This window comes from Cololabis saira, chromosome 23 (assembly GCF_033807715.1).
Source record: "Cololabis saira isolate AMF1-May2022 chromosome 23, fColSai1.1, whole genome shotgun sequence".
NCBI lineage: Eukaryota > Metazoa > Chordata > Actinopteri > Beloniformes > Belonidae > Cololabis > Cololabis saira.
The window spans coordinates 33,760,160-33,775,412 of NC_084609.1; the positions used below are offsets into that span (position 1 = coordinate 33,760,160).

The 15,253-nt window shown below is 46.3% G+C and overlaps 1 protein-coding gene across 1 annotated transcript in view; it reads left to right on the plus strand.

The window, feature by feature from the left end:
* Positions 1–696: 696 nt before the first annotated feature.
* Positions 697–15,253, plus strand: part of mpped1 (metallophosphoesterase domain containing 1) — a 73,510-nt gene continuing 58,953 nt past the window's right edge. Inside the window, exons 1-2 of the mRNA XM_061714715.1 lie at positions 697–875; positions 4,808–4,989. Of these exons, the coding sequence (XP_061570699.1) occupies positions 697–875; positions 4,808–4,989 (361 nt within the window). The remainder of the gene's footprint in view (positions 876–4,807; positions 4,990–15,253) is intronic.

Sequence of the window (15,253 nt, forward strand, 5' to 3'; positions counted from 1 at the left end):
CCTGCGCCAGCGATGTCATCGCCTCGAGGGTCCGACCCACGCGTTCCTCCTTCATCCTGTCGACAGCCCCATGGTGGGCGCCACTGTAGCCAACTCGTGCTACCCGGGGTCAACCGACAGGGAAAGAGGACACAGGATTTCGTGGGGAAATTGTGGATCTTTATTTTGCCAAGACACAGACGTGTACCAGTACACTCAGCCGCTCTGTGTCATCCCTCCTGATCCTTTTTAACGGAGTGCAGCCGCTCTTAAATACCCAGGCAGGGTGGAGAGATTGATTGGGCACAGGTGTGCCCAATCAGCTGGACCAGGCTCGGGCCACCTGTGTGCTGCTCCCCCGCAAACCACGCCCAATCCTCCACCCTGCCACAATGTCTTTTAAGAATTTTAATTGATAAGTAGGCATTTAATGTATGTAATGTCTCTTGAGTTTCAGCACTACCCTTATCTCATGCACTACATGTAATCTCTATTTTTTGTGCTCCCCTCAGGTGCAGAGTAGCTGTAACGAAGAAAAGGAAGAGGAAGGGGTGACGTTCACTCTTCAGGTCACTGTGACTGTGATCTAAGTGAATTTTGAGGCATTAAGGATACTTCCAAACAACTTTGGCCCAAACAGATACAATCTCAAACCAAAAGCCTCAAGCAGCTGGCATATTACTCCACCCCAGTTCCTCTGCTTGGATCATAGAGGCCATGGCCTTTACCCTGTCAGAAATCATGGCTGTGAGGCGGCAGCATTCGCAGGCTCAGTCTCACGCTCAGAGAGGCAGCAGGATGGCTGTTGAGGTGGATGAGTATAGCACCAACCCCACCCAAGCCTTCACATTCTACAATATCAACCAGGGTCGCTTCCAGCCACCTCACGTCCACATGTGAGTTGGTCAAAATGCACCATTGTTTTTTAAATTGTGACATACTTCACGTTAATATTCGAATGCTTTAGTCCCAAAAGTTGTTTCAACATTCATGTCCCTAAAAAAACACAAAAACCAAAAATCTGTTAATTTCCTCCAGATTCAATGAATCTTCTAATATGCACTGTAAAAAGAAAACTATGTAAATTGCTTCACGTTTCCTGCTCTGCCTGCCTGGCCCATCGGCAGGAGGGTCCCCCCTCATGATCCAGGTCCTGGTCCAGGTTTCTTCCCTCCTAAAGGGGAGTTTTTCTTGCCACTGTTTGGCTTAAGGTTTTTCTCCCACTAGGGGAGTTTTTACCTGCCATTGTTTATGTAATAATTGCTCGGGGGTTTATGTTCTGGGTCTCTGGAAAGATCCTACAGACAACTTCTGTTGTAATAGACACTATATAAGTAAAAGTGAAATTGAAATTGTATTGGCACCTTGAGAGAGACCCTTGAAACCCCTTTCTGTGCAAGGACAACTGAACACAGAAACTTCCTCCAGAACTCACAAACCTCACTATCACAGACAATTGTACTTATAGAGGGATTTTCATCTCTGTCTGACTATTCTATTAACTGGTCTACTCATCTCTCCCCTGATAAGGCAAGGATAAGTCAAGCCATTTTTATCCATACAAAGCATGATACAGCACACCAAAATGAATAGGAAAAAACTCATCTATAAACTGATAAAGATTATTTTTTATTTAGAGTTCTAATCCGACACCAAGTGAAAAAGTGAACATAACATCATAGAAAGCATGGAATTAAAATCAATAACCAGCTGGAACATGTCTAAAACAATTCTGTTAGGGGTTTAAATCTAAGATTTAAAGCCCCGTCTCCACTCTGTGACAACAAACTCACTGCTGAGATATACTCATTTTAAATTAGATATGTCATTTTCAAGCAAAATCTCATAAATGGGCCTCATTTGGAAAGGGAGTGTAAAATGTTATGAAATCTCAAATATAAGACCTTTGGACCAATCTGCTTTGAATTGATTTGGTAGTTTAATTAGGACTTTTGGTCCACAACAAGAAGATTCTTGTTTTTTTCCCTTCGGGGATTAGTAAAGTATTTTGTACTTTGAACTTAATATTAGTTGAAGCTTTTCTATCTGGAGTTTGCATGTTTTCCCTATGCCTGTGGTTTTATCTGTGAAGTCCAGCTTTATTGGACTCCAAAGCCCCACCCAACGAGTGAACTTGCCAACTACACCAAAAAAGCTTGTAAGGCAGGCAGATTTGGGCCTTTTGTGTCTGTGTTGGTCCACTTGATGTAAATTTGGTAAAAATTAACTAATACACTAAATGCATATCTGCATATACCCCGATATTTTGTACATTGTACAGGCTACAAATGTATGCAGGAAGCCGCCGCCCCCCCCCCGCCAAAAAAGTAAAGAAAAAAGTAATTACAGGATGTAATTGGTGTAAGATGAGATGGTGTAAGAGTAGGCATTATACACATTTGCTATAAGATAACACAAATAATGTTATAATTGTATGTATGTATGTATGTATGTATGTATGTATGTATGTATGTATGTATGTATGTATGTATGTATGTATGTATGTATGTATGTATGTATGTATGTATGTATGTATGTATGTATGTATGTATGTATGTATGTATGTATGTATGTATGTATGTATGTATGTATGTATGTATGTATGTATGTATGTATGTATGTATGTATGTATTTATTTATTTTTAATTTCAGTCAGCACAGGACGTTCCATTCTGGCTGTCATAATGCTATTGAATATATTACTACTGTCATATTGTCACTATATACTGAAAAAGGGTTACAACAACTACGACCAACTAAGACCTAAATCAAAATAAAAGCTCCATCCATCCATCCATCCATCCATCCATCCATCCATCCATCCATCCATCCATCCATCCATCCATCCATCCATCCATCCATCATCATCTATATCCACTTACTCTATTCAGGTCACCAGTCCATCGCAGCTCAAAAACCTTTATAAAAAAATATACATTAATAATGGTGGTAGAATAATGGCTAAAAGAAAACAAAAAAATAAAATGGGACTAAATGAACACTTTACATTATCTTACATGGCTGTGTATCCTATTGTGAATGTGAAACATATCTCATAAGCTCTTTTATATATTTTATTACTTTTTGACTCATTTTCTGATACGTTCTTACATGCATATGTGCTGTATATTACTTTCTCACGTCATTCATCATTTTCCTGGTAGTGTTATGGGTGTGGAAAAGAAGGAGTGAGGGTAGGGTGTGATCATACACGGAGCACAGCTCGCTAAAGTGGGCCATAGTTATTTACCAGCTCCCTTCTTTCCTCTGGAGATCCCCAGGATCAGCAAGCTCACTGTAAATCCCACAGGACTTCCCACTCTATATCTATGCTTTATTAGGGCCCGAGCACTGACAGTGCGAAGGCCCTATTGTATCTGTAGGAGTTTGTGTTTTTATCCTTATTTTTCTTCCGACGAAATGAGGGCCTTTTTGCCCCCCTAAACGTGCCCCAAAAGTCACCAAATTTTGCACGCAAGACCGGCCTGGCGAAAAAAACAACAAAAAAAAGACGGCCATTTTGAATAAATCGTGTAATTTTGGCGCAATTTATGCCACTTCTTCGGCCGTTAATGCAGCCCGAACCGTAACGTGCACCCAGATGTGTTATACATCAAAATGTGCGTCTAGATCCTGCGACGACGGGCATTGCTCAGTCAAAAGCGTTACCGTGGCGATAATAGATGCCAAAAGCGCGCTCCCCCCTTCATTTGATTGGTCCATAGAGATAAAACTTCGTGCCTCAAGCCCCACAATACGGTTTGATGTACATGCACGAAAATCACTACACACCTGTATCATGTCGCAACTTAAAAAAAAGTCTCTTGGCGCCATGGCCGAAACCGAACAGGAAGTCGGCCATTTTCAATGAATCGTGTAACTTTGGCGCAATTTATGCCATTCCTTCGGCAGTTAATGCGGCCCGAACCGTAATGTGCACCCAGGTGTGTTATACATCAAAATGTGCGTCTAGATCCTGCGACGATGGGCATTACATTTCTCAGTCAAAAGCGTTACCGTGGCGACGATAGACGCCAAAAAGCATGACCCCCCTTCATCTGATTGGTCCATATTTGATAGTCCCTATTCTCTGCCATAACTTTTGAACGGGTTGTGATAAAGACATGTGGGTGGTGTCATCGAACTCGGTATTGAGTACTTGACCTTCATTGGCCTGAATTAGCCCTGCCCCTTCATCTGATTGGTCAATACATGATAGTCTCTATTTTCTGGCATAACTTTTGAATGGTTTGATATAAAGACTCATGGGTGGTGTCATCGGACTCGGTTTTGAGTCCTTGAACATAATTGGTGCAAATTAACCCCGCCGCTTCATCTGATTGGTCAATATGTGCTAGTTCCTACTTTCTGCCATAACTTTTGAATGGTTTGATATAGAGAGTCGTGGGTGGTGTCATCTGCTAAATGTCCAGGCCTGAAGAATCTACATCAAGTCATACAAGCTTCCACTGCAGCCTGAACGTGCACAAGGGTGCGAGGGCCCGTTCATCGCTGCTTGCAGCTTTAATTTTATATTATTTTTCTATTTCTAGACATTGCTTTTACTGTCTTTCTCAGTGCTGTTCTTTTATCATGGCCTTTCATACCCACATCTTCTCTTATTTCAGTTGCTGCCTCAGTCTGAGGGGATATTTTTCTATTGGATGTCAATGTAAAAGTTATTCTTTGTTTTTGTACCAGAGACTTTGCACACAGTGCTACATGTCCTTTCTCCATATTGTATTAGTTTAACAGCTGCAGTGACCCTTTTCCTATTTCTTTCTCACTCAACTTTTTTGCTGTTTTCAATTTTTTTGCTGTTTGTCAGGGTGGATCCGATACCTCACGACACTCCCAAGCCGCCGGGGTACACACGCTTCGTATGCATCTCAGACACTCACTCCCGAACTGATGCCATCCAGATGCCATACGGGGATGTGTTTATTCATGCTGGAGACTTCACTGAACTGGGACTGCCCTCAGAAGTGAAGAAGTTCAATGACTGGCTAGGTCAGTAACGTTTCGGTTCTGTGTCCGCAGTGAGTCATTGCCCTGACTTCTGTACGTGGCTCCCTTTCTGATAGTCTTTTAATAATACTACTAGTAATAGTCAGAGCTGTTTTACTCACTAGTCATAAGAAAAAAGGACATTATCGTATAGTTCCAGAATGATCAGGCTAGAATGAGGAAATCCTTATGTCCTTACCAGCTCCAATGCAATGACCTAAAGTTCTTTTTTTTTGTTAAACTTATGAAACAAAAATGAACAAAAGGAGAAGACTTTCTAGGTTAATTTGATCCGGTTATGAGTGTAATCAGTGGTTAGCATGATGAAGTGAAGCAGCATTTTCATGATGCAACCTCTGCTTGTCCGTATCAGTGAAACTCCTCCTGACTCAAAGGTCTTCTTGACTTTGTGTTTCTCTCTTTCTTCATCAAAAATTGAGCCACGTTTCTCTGCTCGATCTGTGTTCTTCATTTTTTTACTCATCTATTTATTTTTGTCATAGCTTTCTTTTAATCCTGTTGGAGTCAGGTCATTCACAGGGCCATGGCAACACCTTAATGCCTGGATCCAACAGCAAATGTTTTTCCCTAAAGAGTAAAGGATTGAGTGGTGTCCAATAATATATATGTTTTCCAATTTTTTTTGAAGTTCTATGAACTCTCCACATACAGTACAGGTTTCAAATCTATTCTAAAACCTTCTTAATTGTTTATCCACAGCCTCTACAAGTTACTGTTATGTCAATGTTATGAGTCAGAGCCCGTTTATGGTGTATTATTTTGAAAAAATGATACAATTCTCTATGACATTCTTATGTCTGATTTCCTGCAGCTGTATGTAAATTGACGGAATTTAGCAGGTGGTCCACCACCGAAATAGACTTGGCACATATCTTCAGCGGAGGAGGTGCCAAGGCCCTTCTGGTGGCAGGAATTTCATGGACTATAATGGCAGCTGGCTTGATGTCGCCACTCTGTGGCACTTCTGCACTCAGCCTTACCCCCAGGGTTATACAAGAGCCATTCTCTTGTAGAATTGGTGCTGTTCTTGGGATAATTTGCCTACTATATGACCCAAGTAATAAGCTTTAGCTGTTGTAAAGCTGGCTTCACATTTTACTGTCTAATATAAGGGAGGCCACTGTAGAGTCACTAACACACTAACGTACAATACTACATTTTTTGTAGTCCTGCTCAGCAGCGCTTTTTGTTGAATAAATACTGCTTTTTGGAATTCCTGCCTCCTGCTGCAGAAAGTAGGTACCGTATTTTCACGACCATACGGCGCACCGTGTGAAAAGGCGCACCCTCAGTTTTGTGTGTAATTTTTGGATTTAAAACACACATACGGCACACCGACCCAAAAGGTGCAGTCTACAGACACGGAGCTGCACACGCGCGCACCGCAAAACACACACACGCGCATGTCGGGGATCCGGTACCGGGGTTTGTAACCGACAGATATCGCTGAAAATCTCGGAGGGTGAAGCTGATCCGACCTGGGACGGAGCCCAGAAATCCCAGCTCCCAAAGCAGCCGGGAACCAGGAGGATTTAGCCCGAGATCGCTGCGTCGCGGCCCCGCATCCCCACGGCGGAGGATCCGGGGTTCCTAACCGGAGGTTCTGAGCGGCGGATCCCGGTCCAACCCGCCGGGGAATGACGGGGCTTTGACCCAGGACTGGTAGCAGAGGCAGACCACGGGGATATCAGCCAGATCTGCCCGGGGGAATGCGGCGATCGGACCCCTCATTGGGAACCAGGAAGTCGGGAGGAGCAGCGCGCATCACGGCGGCTTCAACCGGGGAATCTGACGGGTTCCGACCGGCCGGGACCGGAGGAACCCGCCTGGACTGGTAGCAGAGGCTCCCGGAGACAGACAACCGGGATTTCAGCCGGATCTGCCCGGGGGATGCGGCGCACTGGCCCCGCAACCCCACGGCGGCGGGCGGCGCATCCTGGATCCCGGTGAAAATGCCCGTGATCCCATGGGGATCCAACCTGGGACGGACCCCAGAGGACCCAGCTGCCAAACCAGCCGGGAACCAGGAGGATTTAACCCGGATCCGCGGCGCCGCATCCGATGGCACATCCTCGGCTCCGGGGCACATCCTCGGTTCCCGACATGCAAAACACACGCGCGCTGCAGAACACACACACAAGTGTGCTTATTTAAAAATAGAGCGGGAGCAAAACTTAGTTTGATTGTACTTTATTTCACTTTACACATCAAGCAACTCCTTCAAAGTCTTCATCTTCTGTTTCCGCATTAAACAGCTCTGCTAATTCAGCTGCGCCAGTCCCATTTTCTTCTCAGAGTCACTTTCTGTGTCGTGCGGCCCCTCTGAAATGCCGGCTTTTGCAAAAGCCTGAACAACAGTCCCAGCAGATGTATTAGCCCACGCATCAACAATCCATGTGGAAACTGTGGCATAACTTGCCCGGCGCTGCCGTCCGCTCTTGGTGAAGCTGTGCTCCCCCTCAGTCATCCATCTCTCCCACGCCGCCCGCAGCCTTACCTTGAACGGCCGGTTCACACCGACATCCAGCGGTTGGAGTTCCTTCGTCAGACCTCCCGGAATAACAGCCAGCACAGCGTTCATGTTTTTAACTTATTTTTTTACACCGTCTGTGAGATGGGCGCGCATAGAATCACAGACCAGCAGCGATGGGGATGTGTGGAAAAAAACACCGGGTCGCCACACATAGACCTGCTTCAGCCACTCGATCATCATCCCCTCATCCATCCAGCCCTTTTCATTTGCCTTTATTATGACTCTGGCTGGAAAAGTCTCTTTAGGCAACGTTTTTCTTTTAAAAATGACCATCGGCGGCAGTTTTCATCCATCAGCGTGGCAGGCAAGCACAACAGTAAATGAGGACTTCTCATACCCCGTTGTGCGGATCCCAACTGTGCTGGCTCCCGTCCGCTCCACCATGTGATTCATCGGGATGTCAAACGTCAGCGGCACCTCGTCCATGTTCGTGATGTGGCTGGGCTGGATGTGTTTCTCGGTTATGTGTCGGCTACAGAATGAGTGGAAGCTCTCCATCTTTTCCAGTAGCGCTGCTGCGCTACTGTTGTCCTGGCCCGGATGGAAAGATGGCACCGCTTCATGAACCGAAAACACCAGGACGGACCTCCATGAAAATGTTCAATTTCCATCTCCTCCGCCAGCACTACTGCTTTCCGTCGGATGCTGACCGTTGAAACGCTCCTTCCACTCGCTCTTTGCTCGATCACCCACCGCTCCAATCTTTCCTCCAAGTCCGGCCATCTCGCCTTGTGTCCGCGGAAGCTCAGCTGCGTTTTCTTCACCTGCCGCAGTTCGTTTTCCATCTTCCTCCACTTGCAAACCATAGACCAGTTGATGTTAAATTCTCTCGCGGCTGCTCGATTCCCATGTTCCTCCGCGTAGCTGATCGCCTTCAGTTTAAAATCTGCCTCATAAGCGTGTCGCTTTGCCATCTTCAGGGTTGTTAAGACAACAATGTTCTGCGTGAAGCACATACCTGTCCCTTTATACACCCCCCCTTCCCCCTCAATCACGTCCGCAAACCACGGGTGCTTCATACCCCCCCTTCCCCCTTTAACGTCTGTGGATGGTCTCATTCATGTCCGCAACTCACGGGGGCTTCACCCGCCCCCTTCTCTTTTTACCGTTCTCATGGTGGCCGGCCTTACATTACCGTAATTCAGGTAATAGATACGGCGCACCGTTTCATAAGGCGCCCGGCACATTTTTTTTTTAAATTAAAAATTTTATGTGCGCCTTATGGTCGCGAAAATACGGTACTATCAAATATGGACCAATCAGATGAAGGGGGGTTGCGCTTTTTGGTGTCTATCTTCGCCACGGTAACGCTTTTGACTGAGAAAAGTAATGCCCATCATTGCAGGATATAGACGCACATTTTGATGTATAACACACCTGGGTGCACGTTACAGTTCGGGCCGTATTAACTGCCGAAGGAATGGCATAAATTGCGCCAAAATTACATGGTTAATTCAAAATGGCTGACTTCCTGTTGGGTTTCGGCCATGGTGCCAAGAGACTTATCTTTAAGTTGCGACATGATACAGGTGTGTACCGATTTTCGTGCATGTACGTCAAACCGTATTGTGGGGCTTGAGGCACAAGGTTTTCTAGGGGGCGCTGTTGAGCCATTAGGCCACGCCCATTAATGCAAACCATCCATCCATCCATCCATCCATCTTCTTTCGCTTATCCGTTCCCGGGTCGCAGGGGCAGCAGCCTCAACAGGGATGCCCAGACTTCCTTCACCCCAGACACTTCCTCCAACTCTTCCTCCAGCTCTTCCTCCAGCTCTTCCTCCAGCTCTTCCTCCAGCTGTTCCGAGGGGAGTCCGAGACGTTCCCAGGCCAGCCGAGAGACATAGTCTCTCCAGCGTGTCCTGGGTCTTCCCCGGGGTCTCCTCCCGGTGGGACATGCCTGGAACACCTCCCAAGGGAAGAGGGACATGCCTGGAACACCTCCCTAGGGAGGAGGGACATGCCTGGAACTCCTCTAGGGAGGAGGGACATGCCTGGAACTCCTCCCTAGGGAGGAGGGACATGCCTGGAACACCTCCCTAGGGAGGAGGGACATGCCTAGAACACCTCCCTAGGGAGGAGGGACATGCCTGGAACACCTCCCTGGGGAGGCGTTCAGGAGGATCCGGTACAGATGCCCAAGCCACCTCAGCTGACTCCTCTCAATGTGAAGGAGCAGCGGCTCGACTCCGAGCTCCTCCCGGGTGACAGAACTCCTCACCCTATCTCTAAGGGAGTGTCCAGCCACCCTGCGGAGGAAACTCATCTCTAAGGGAGCGTCCAGCCACCCTGCGGAGGAAACTCATCTCTAAGGGAGCGTCCAGCCACCCTACGGAGGAAACTCATCTCTAAGGGAGCGTCCAGCCACCCTGCAGAGGAAACTCATCTCGGCCACTTGTATCCGCGATCTTGTCCTTTTGGTCACTACCCAAAGTTCATGACCATAGGTGAGGGTAGGTGCGTAGATTGACCGGTAAATCGAGAGCTTCGCCTTTCGACTCAGCTCCCTCTTCACCACGACGGTCCGGTACATCGACCGCATCACTGCGGACGCTGCACCGATCCGTCTGTCAATCTCCCGCTCCATCGTTCCCTCACTCGTGAACAAGACCCCGAGAACTTGAACTCCTCCACCTGAGGCAGGACTTCTCCACCCACCCGGAGAAGGCACGCCACCCTTTCCCGGTGGAGAACCATGGCCTCGGTTTTGGAGGTGCTGATTCTCATCCCTGCCGCGTTGCACTCGGCCTCAAACCGCCCCAGCACATGCTGAAGGTCCCGGTTCGATGAAGCCAACAGGACAACATCATCTGCAAAAAAACAGAGATGAATTCCGGAGGTTCCCAAACCGGATCCCCTCCGGCCCCTGGCTGCGCCTAGAAATCCTGTCCATAAAAATTATGAACAGGAATGCAAACCATTAAATATCAAATTTTTCGCCAGGCCTGGCTTGCATGCAAAATTTGGTGACTTTTGGGGCACGTTTAGGGGGGCAAAAAGGCCCTCATTTTGTCAGAAGAAGGAAAATAATAAAAACATTTCCTACAGATACAATAGGGCCTTCGCACTGTAAGTGCTCGGGCTCTAATTAGAGCAGACCTGGAATAAATGGCAGCAAGATCTTTAATTCATCATCATTCATCAGCTGTTTCGTCTGGAAGCTGTAGCTTAATCCTCAGCCACATTTTCCTGGAGGCAACATCGTCACATTGAACATGGAAGTGAAGCCGACAGGATGAAAGAGACAGTGATTGAATGTAGGAGAGCGAAAGATAGGAGACAGACCACCTACAAGAGTGCTTACTGGTGCACTATATCAGTCTCTGTCACCACTACTGTGTTGGGTTTTTAGATCCATGTGGGAAATGCATTATGTTTGGTAAGGACATTGTGAAGTGTTTCGATTTGCTGGTGTTGGCAGATGAAATGTGTGTTTTGGATGCGGGGCTCAGTAGGTGGTGTCTGTCTCTGTTTAGTGTCTGCCTGTACAATTAAGTGCGTACACATTTGTGTGTTGTGAGTCGATGCAGCCGTTTGTGGGTGGTGAATTAAATGCAGTGAGTGAGTATTAACTTCAAGGTGGGATGGCAGAAGTCAATCTGCATTCTCTGTCACTACCTTGGTAAGCTTACACACCTCTTCTTCTTATAACATATTACTTTTCTTCTCTCCCATTCAGTCTTCTCTCCTCCTCTCCTTTTTACTTGCAAATACACATAAAAAAATCTAAATTGATCCAAACTAAGTCTTAAACTTTTCTGTCTTAGAACATCTGTGTTGTTGTTTGCAAAGCTTCACTCTTAATTATGAATTTCTGTTAAATGCACACACAGATAGAAGGGCTCTGTCAGGCCACATTATCGATCAGGGCATGTTATTTACCTTGGATGTGCTTAGGGAGAATAATTCCAGTTTAATGTGGTGGACCTTTTTTCCTTTATTTTATTTTTTGGACCACTGTCTGATATGGCCGAAATATAAGCGGTTAGAAAATGAGAGAGACTGTAAACAAATAAATAAAACATTTAGATAGGTTATCTAATCACAAGCACATCTAAAATGCTTAACTAACTTCCTAAATGCATAGAAGGGTTATGTAAATATAGCTAGTTTAAAGTAACTTTGTTAGTCCGTGGTAAATTTTACAAATTTTACAAAAACACTCACAAATTTAGTGTGTACTTTATAAGTATTTAGATATTTTTATGTGTGTACATTTGCGAAATCCAATAAACAAAGAAAAAAACAGAAAATAGGGACTATCAAATATTGACCAATCAGAAGAAGGGGCGGCGCTAATTCATGCCAATGAAGGTCAAGTACACAAAACCGAGTCCGATGACACCACCCACATGTCTTTATCACAACCCGTTCAAAAGTTATGGCAGAAAGTAGGAACTATCAGATATCAACCCATCAGATGAAGGGGCGGGGCAAATCTGCACCAATTATGTTCAAGGACTCAAAACCGAGTCCGATGACACCACCCATGAGTCTTTATATCAAACCATTCAAAAGTTATGCCAGAAAATAGGGACTATCATGTATTGACCAATCAGATGAAGGGGCGGGGCTAATTCAGGCCAATGAAGGTCAAGTACTCAAAACCGAGTCCGATGACACCACCCACGACTCTGTATGTCAAACCATTCAAAAGTTATGGCAGAAAGTAGGAACTATCAAATATCAACCAATCAGATGAAGGGGGGGGCGCGCTTTTTGGCGTCTAGCGTCGCCACGGTAACGCTTTTGACTTAGAAAAGTAATGCCCATCGTTTCAGGATCGAGAAGCACATTTTGATGTATAACACATCTGGGTGCACGTTACGGTTCGGGCCGCATTATCGGCCCAAGAAATGGCATAAATTGCTCCAAAATGACACGATTAATTCAAAATGGCCGACTTCCTGTTCGGTTTCGGCCATGGTGCCAAAAGCCCTTTTCGACTAGTACCTACTCTGCACGCTTCTACTCGCCACGCCCCCGTCTTGCGCTTCTCCACTACGGGCCGAGGCGGGTGGAGCCGCGCCAAGCAGATACTTTTTCTGTACCTATTCTGCCGAGGTTCTGAGCGTGCTGAGTCGGCACTATATCTGACGTCACCACCCTCCACGCCACTGATTTATACAGGGCAAACGTCTGTTTGGTGATCCAACTCTGAGGTGCAGATGTTCATAAACCTGGTGCTGACAAGAGAATTAAAAAGGGTTGTAAACGGGTGATAAGGAATGATCAGATCCACCAGGCGCTCTGTTTCTTCTCAGCCGCTCGCGGCTCCAGCTGATTTCTCATCAGCGCCGACACAAACAAAGCAGTTGCACAATCGAGTACTTCACAGCAGCTTCACCCCAACCCGCCCACTTCTCACCTGGCTGTGGAAAAACAAACGAGGACAAAGCGGGTGGAGGCGGTACGAGGCGTGACGAGGCGTCCCGAGTCAGGGCGTGCTGAGTACGTACTAGTGGATAAGCGCCACAAGAGACTTTTCTTTAAGTTGCGACATGATACAGGTGTGTACCGATTTTCGTGCATGTACGTCAAACCGTATTGTGGGGCTTGAGGCACAAAGTTTTCTAGGGGGCGCTGTTGAGCCATTAGGCCACGCCCATTAATGCAAACCACTAAATATCACATTTATTGGCCTGGCTTGCATGCAAAATTTGGTGACTTTTGGGGCACGTTTAGGGGGAAAAAAGGCCCTCCTTTCGTAGGAAAAATAAAAATAAAAAAAAAAACGAGAAAAAGAAAATTCCTACTGATACAATAGGGAACAAGTCTGATTTACTGGTCCTGTTCATAAGTTTGATGGACAGGATTTCTAGGCGCAGCCAGGGGCCGGAGGGGATCCGGTTTGGGAACCTCAGGATTTCGTCTCTGCTTTTTGCGGATGACGTTGTCCTGTTGGCTTCATCGGACCGGGACCTTCAGCATGTCCTGGGGCGGTTTGCGGCCGAGTGTGACGCGGCAGGGATGAGAATCAGCACCTCCAAATCCGAGGCCATGGTTCTCCACCGGGAAAGGGTGGCGTGCCTTCTCCAGGTGGGTGGTGAAGTCTTGCCTCAGGTGGAGGATTTCAAGTATCTCGGGATCTTGTTCACGAGTGAAGGAATGATGGAGCGGGAGATTGACAGACGGATCGGGGCAGCGTCCGCAGTTATGCGGTCGGTGTACTGGACCGTCGTGGTGAAGAAGGAGCTGAGTCGAGTCTATTTACCGGTCAATCTACGCACCTACCCTCACCTATGGTCATGAACTTTGGGTAGTGACCGAAAGGACAAGATCGCGGATACAAGCGGCCGAGATGAGTTTCCTCCGCAGGGTGGCTGGACGCTCCCTTAGAGATGAGTTTCCTCCGCAGGGTAGCTGGACGCTCCCTTAGAGATGAGTTTCCTCCGCAGGGTGGCTGGACGCTCCCTTAGAGATAGGGTGAGGAGTTCGGTCACCCGGGAGGAGCTCGGAGTCGAGCCGCTGCTCCTTCACATTGAGAGGAGTCAGCTGAGGTGGCTTGGGCATCTGTACAGGATGCCTCCTGGACGCCTCCCTAGGGAGGTGTTCCAGGCATGTCCCTCCTCCCTAGGGAGGTGTTACAGGCATGTCCCTCCTCCCTAGGGAGGTGTTCCAGGCATGTCCCACTGGGAGGAGACCCCGGGGAAGACCCAGGACACGCTGGAGAGACTATGTCTCTCGGCTGGCCTGGGAACGCCTTGGACTCCCCCCGGAGGAGCTGGAGGAAGTGTCTGGGGTGAGGGAAGTCTGGGCATCCCTGCTGAAGCTGCTGCCTCCGCGACCCGGGAACGGATAAGCGGCGGACGATGGATGGATGGATGGATGGATGGATACAATAGGGCCTTCGCACTGTAGTGTTCGGGCCCTAATAACCATCTTTCTTTCTGCTGAACTTGGAACTGCAAACTCTAGTCCTCTTCCTTCTCAACACTCAGTTATCAGTTATCCTAACACAGTTCCACATGTTACATAAGAGACATAATGACTTAGTAGTTTCTGCCCAGGAGAAATTCACAGAAGATACCTTACAATATGGATGAGTTTGATTTGGATTGTTTTTCCAAAGGGAACATGAGACTAACTTTGTAGATAGATTGATGAACAAATCAGTACCTACAGTTTCCTCCACAAAATTCTTGTTACCTTAGCAGTGTATTTTATTTTTAAAATTTTTTGTTCTCAAATAACTATTTTTTCCTGAGGAAAAAAAAATGACTCTAAAACCAGCCCTGCATGTGCTTTCACCAGCTTCCTTAATACCTTAATTTAAATTTCTTTAAGATGTAACATTTATCGGTTTAGGTCATCAGATGTTTATGGTTTTAAGTGTTTTTCTGTATTTCATGTTTTGACTGTTTGTCTTTTATATTGGTATGATGTTACTTATGTTATTTGACTGAGCTTCTATGTTTGCTGTGAAACAGTTTGCTCCTTTGGGATACATGAAACTAGCATTTTTGGCAGTGCACTGCTTTACAGCACAGTTTTAGGAAAAATAGAAAGAGTACTAAACTATCTTTCTATTACACTTTCGCACAAAAGAAAATGGAATCTCTGAAAGTTCAATACAACTGCAGGGGGTTGGTATTTCCATCGATCGCTGTTTTACGAATAAGTGTAGTTCTCATAACTCTCAAAAAAAAAAATCTCAATATTGAAGAAAATAGACAAAAAAATCTGTAGTTTTTCATAAATTATTGAGTTTTGG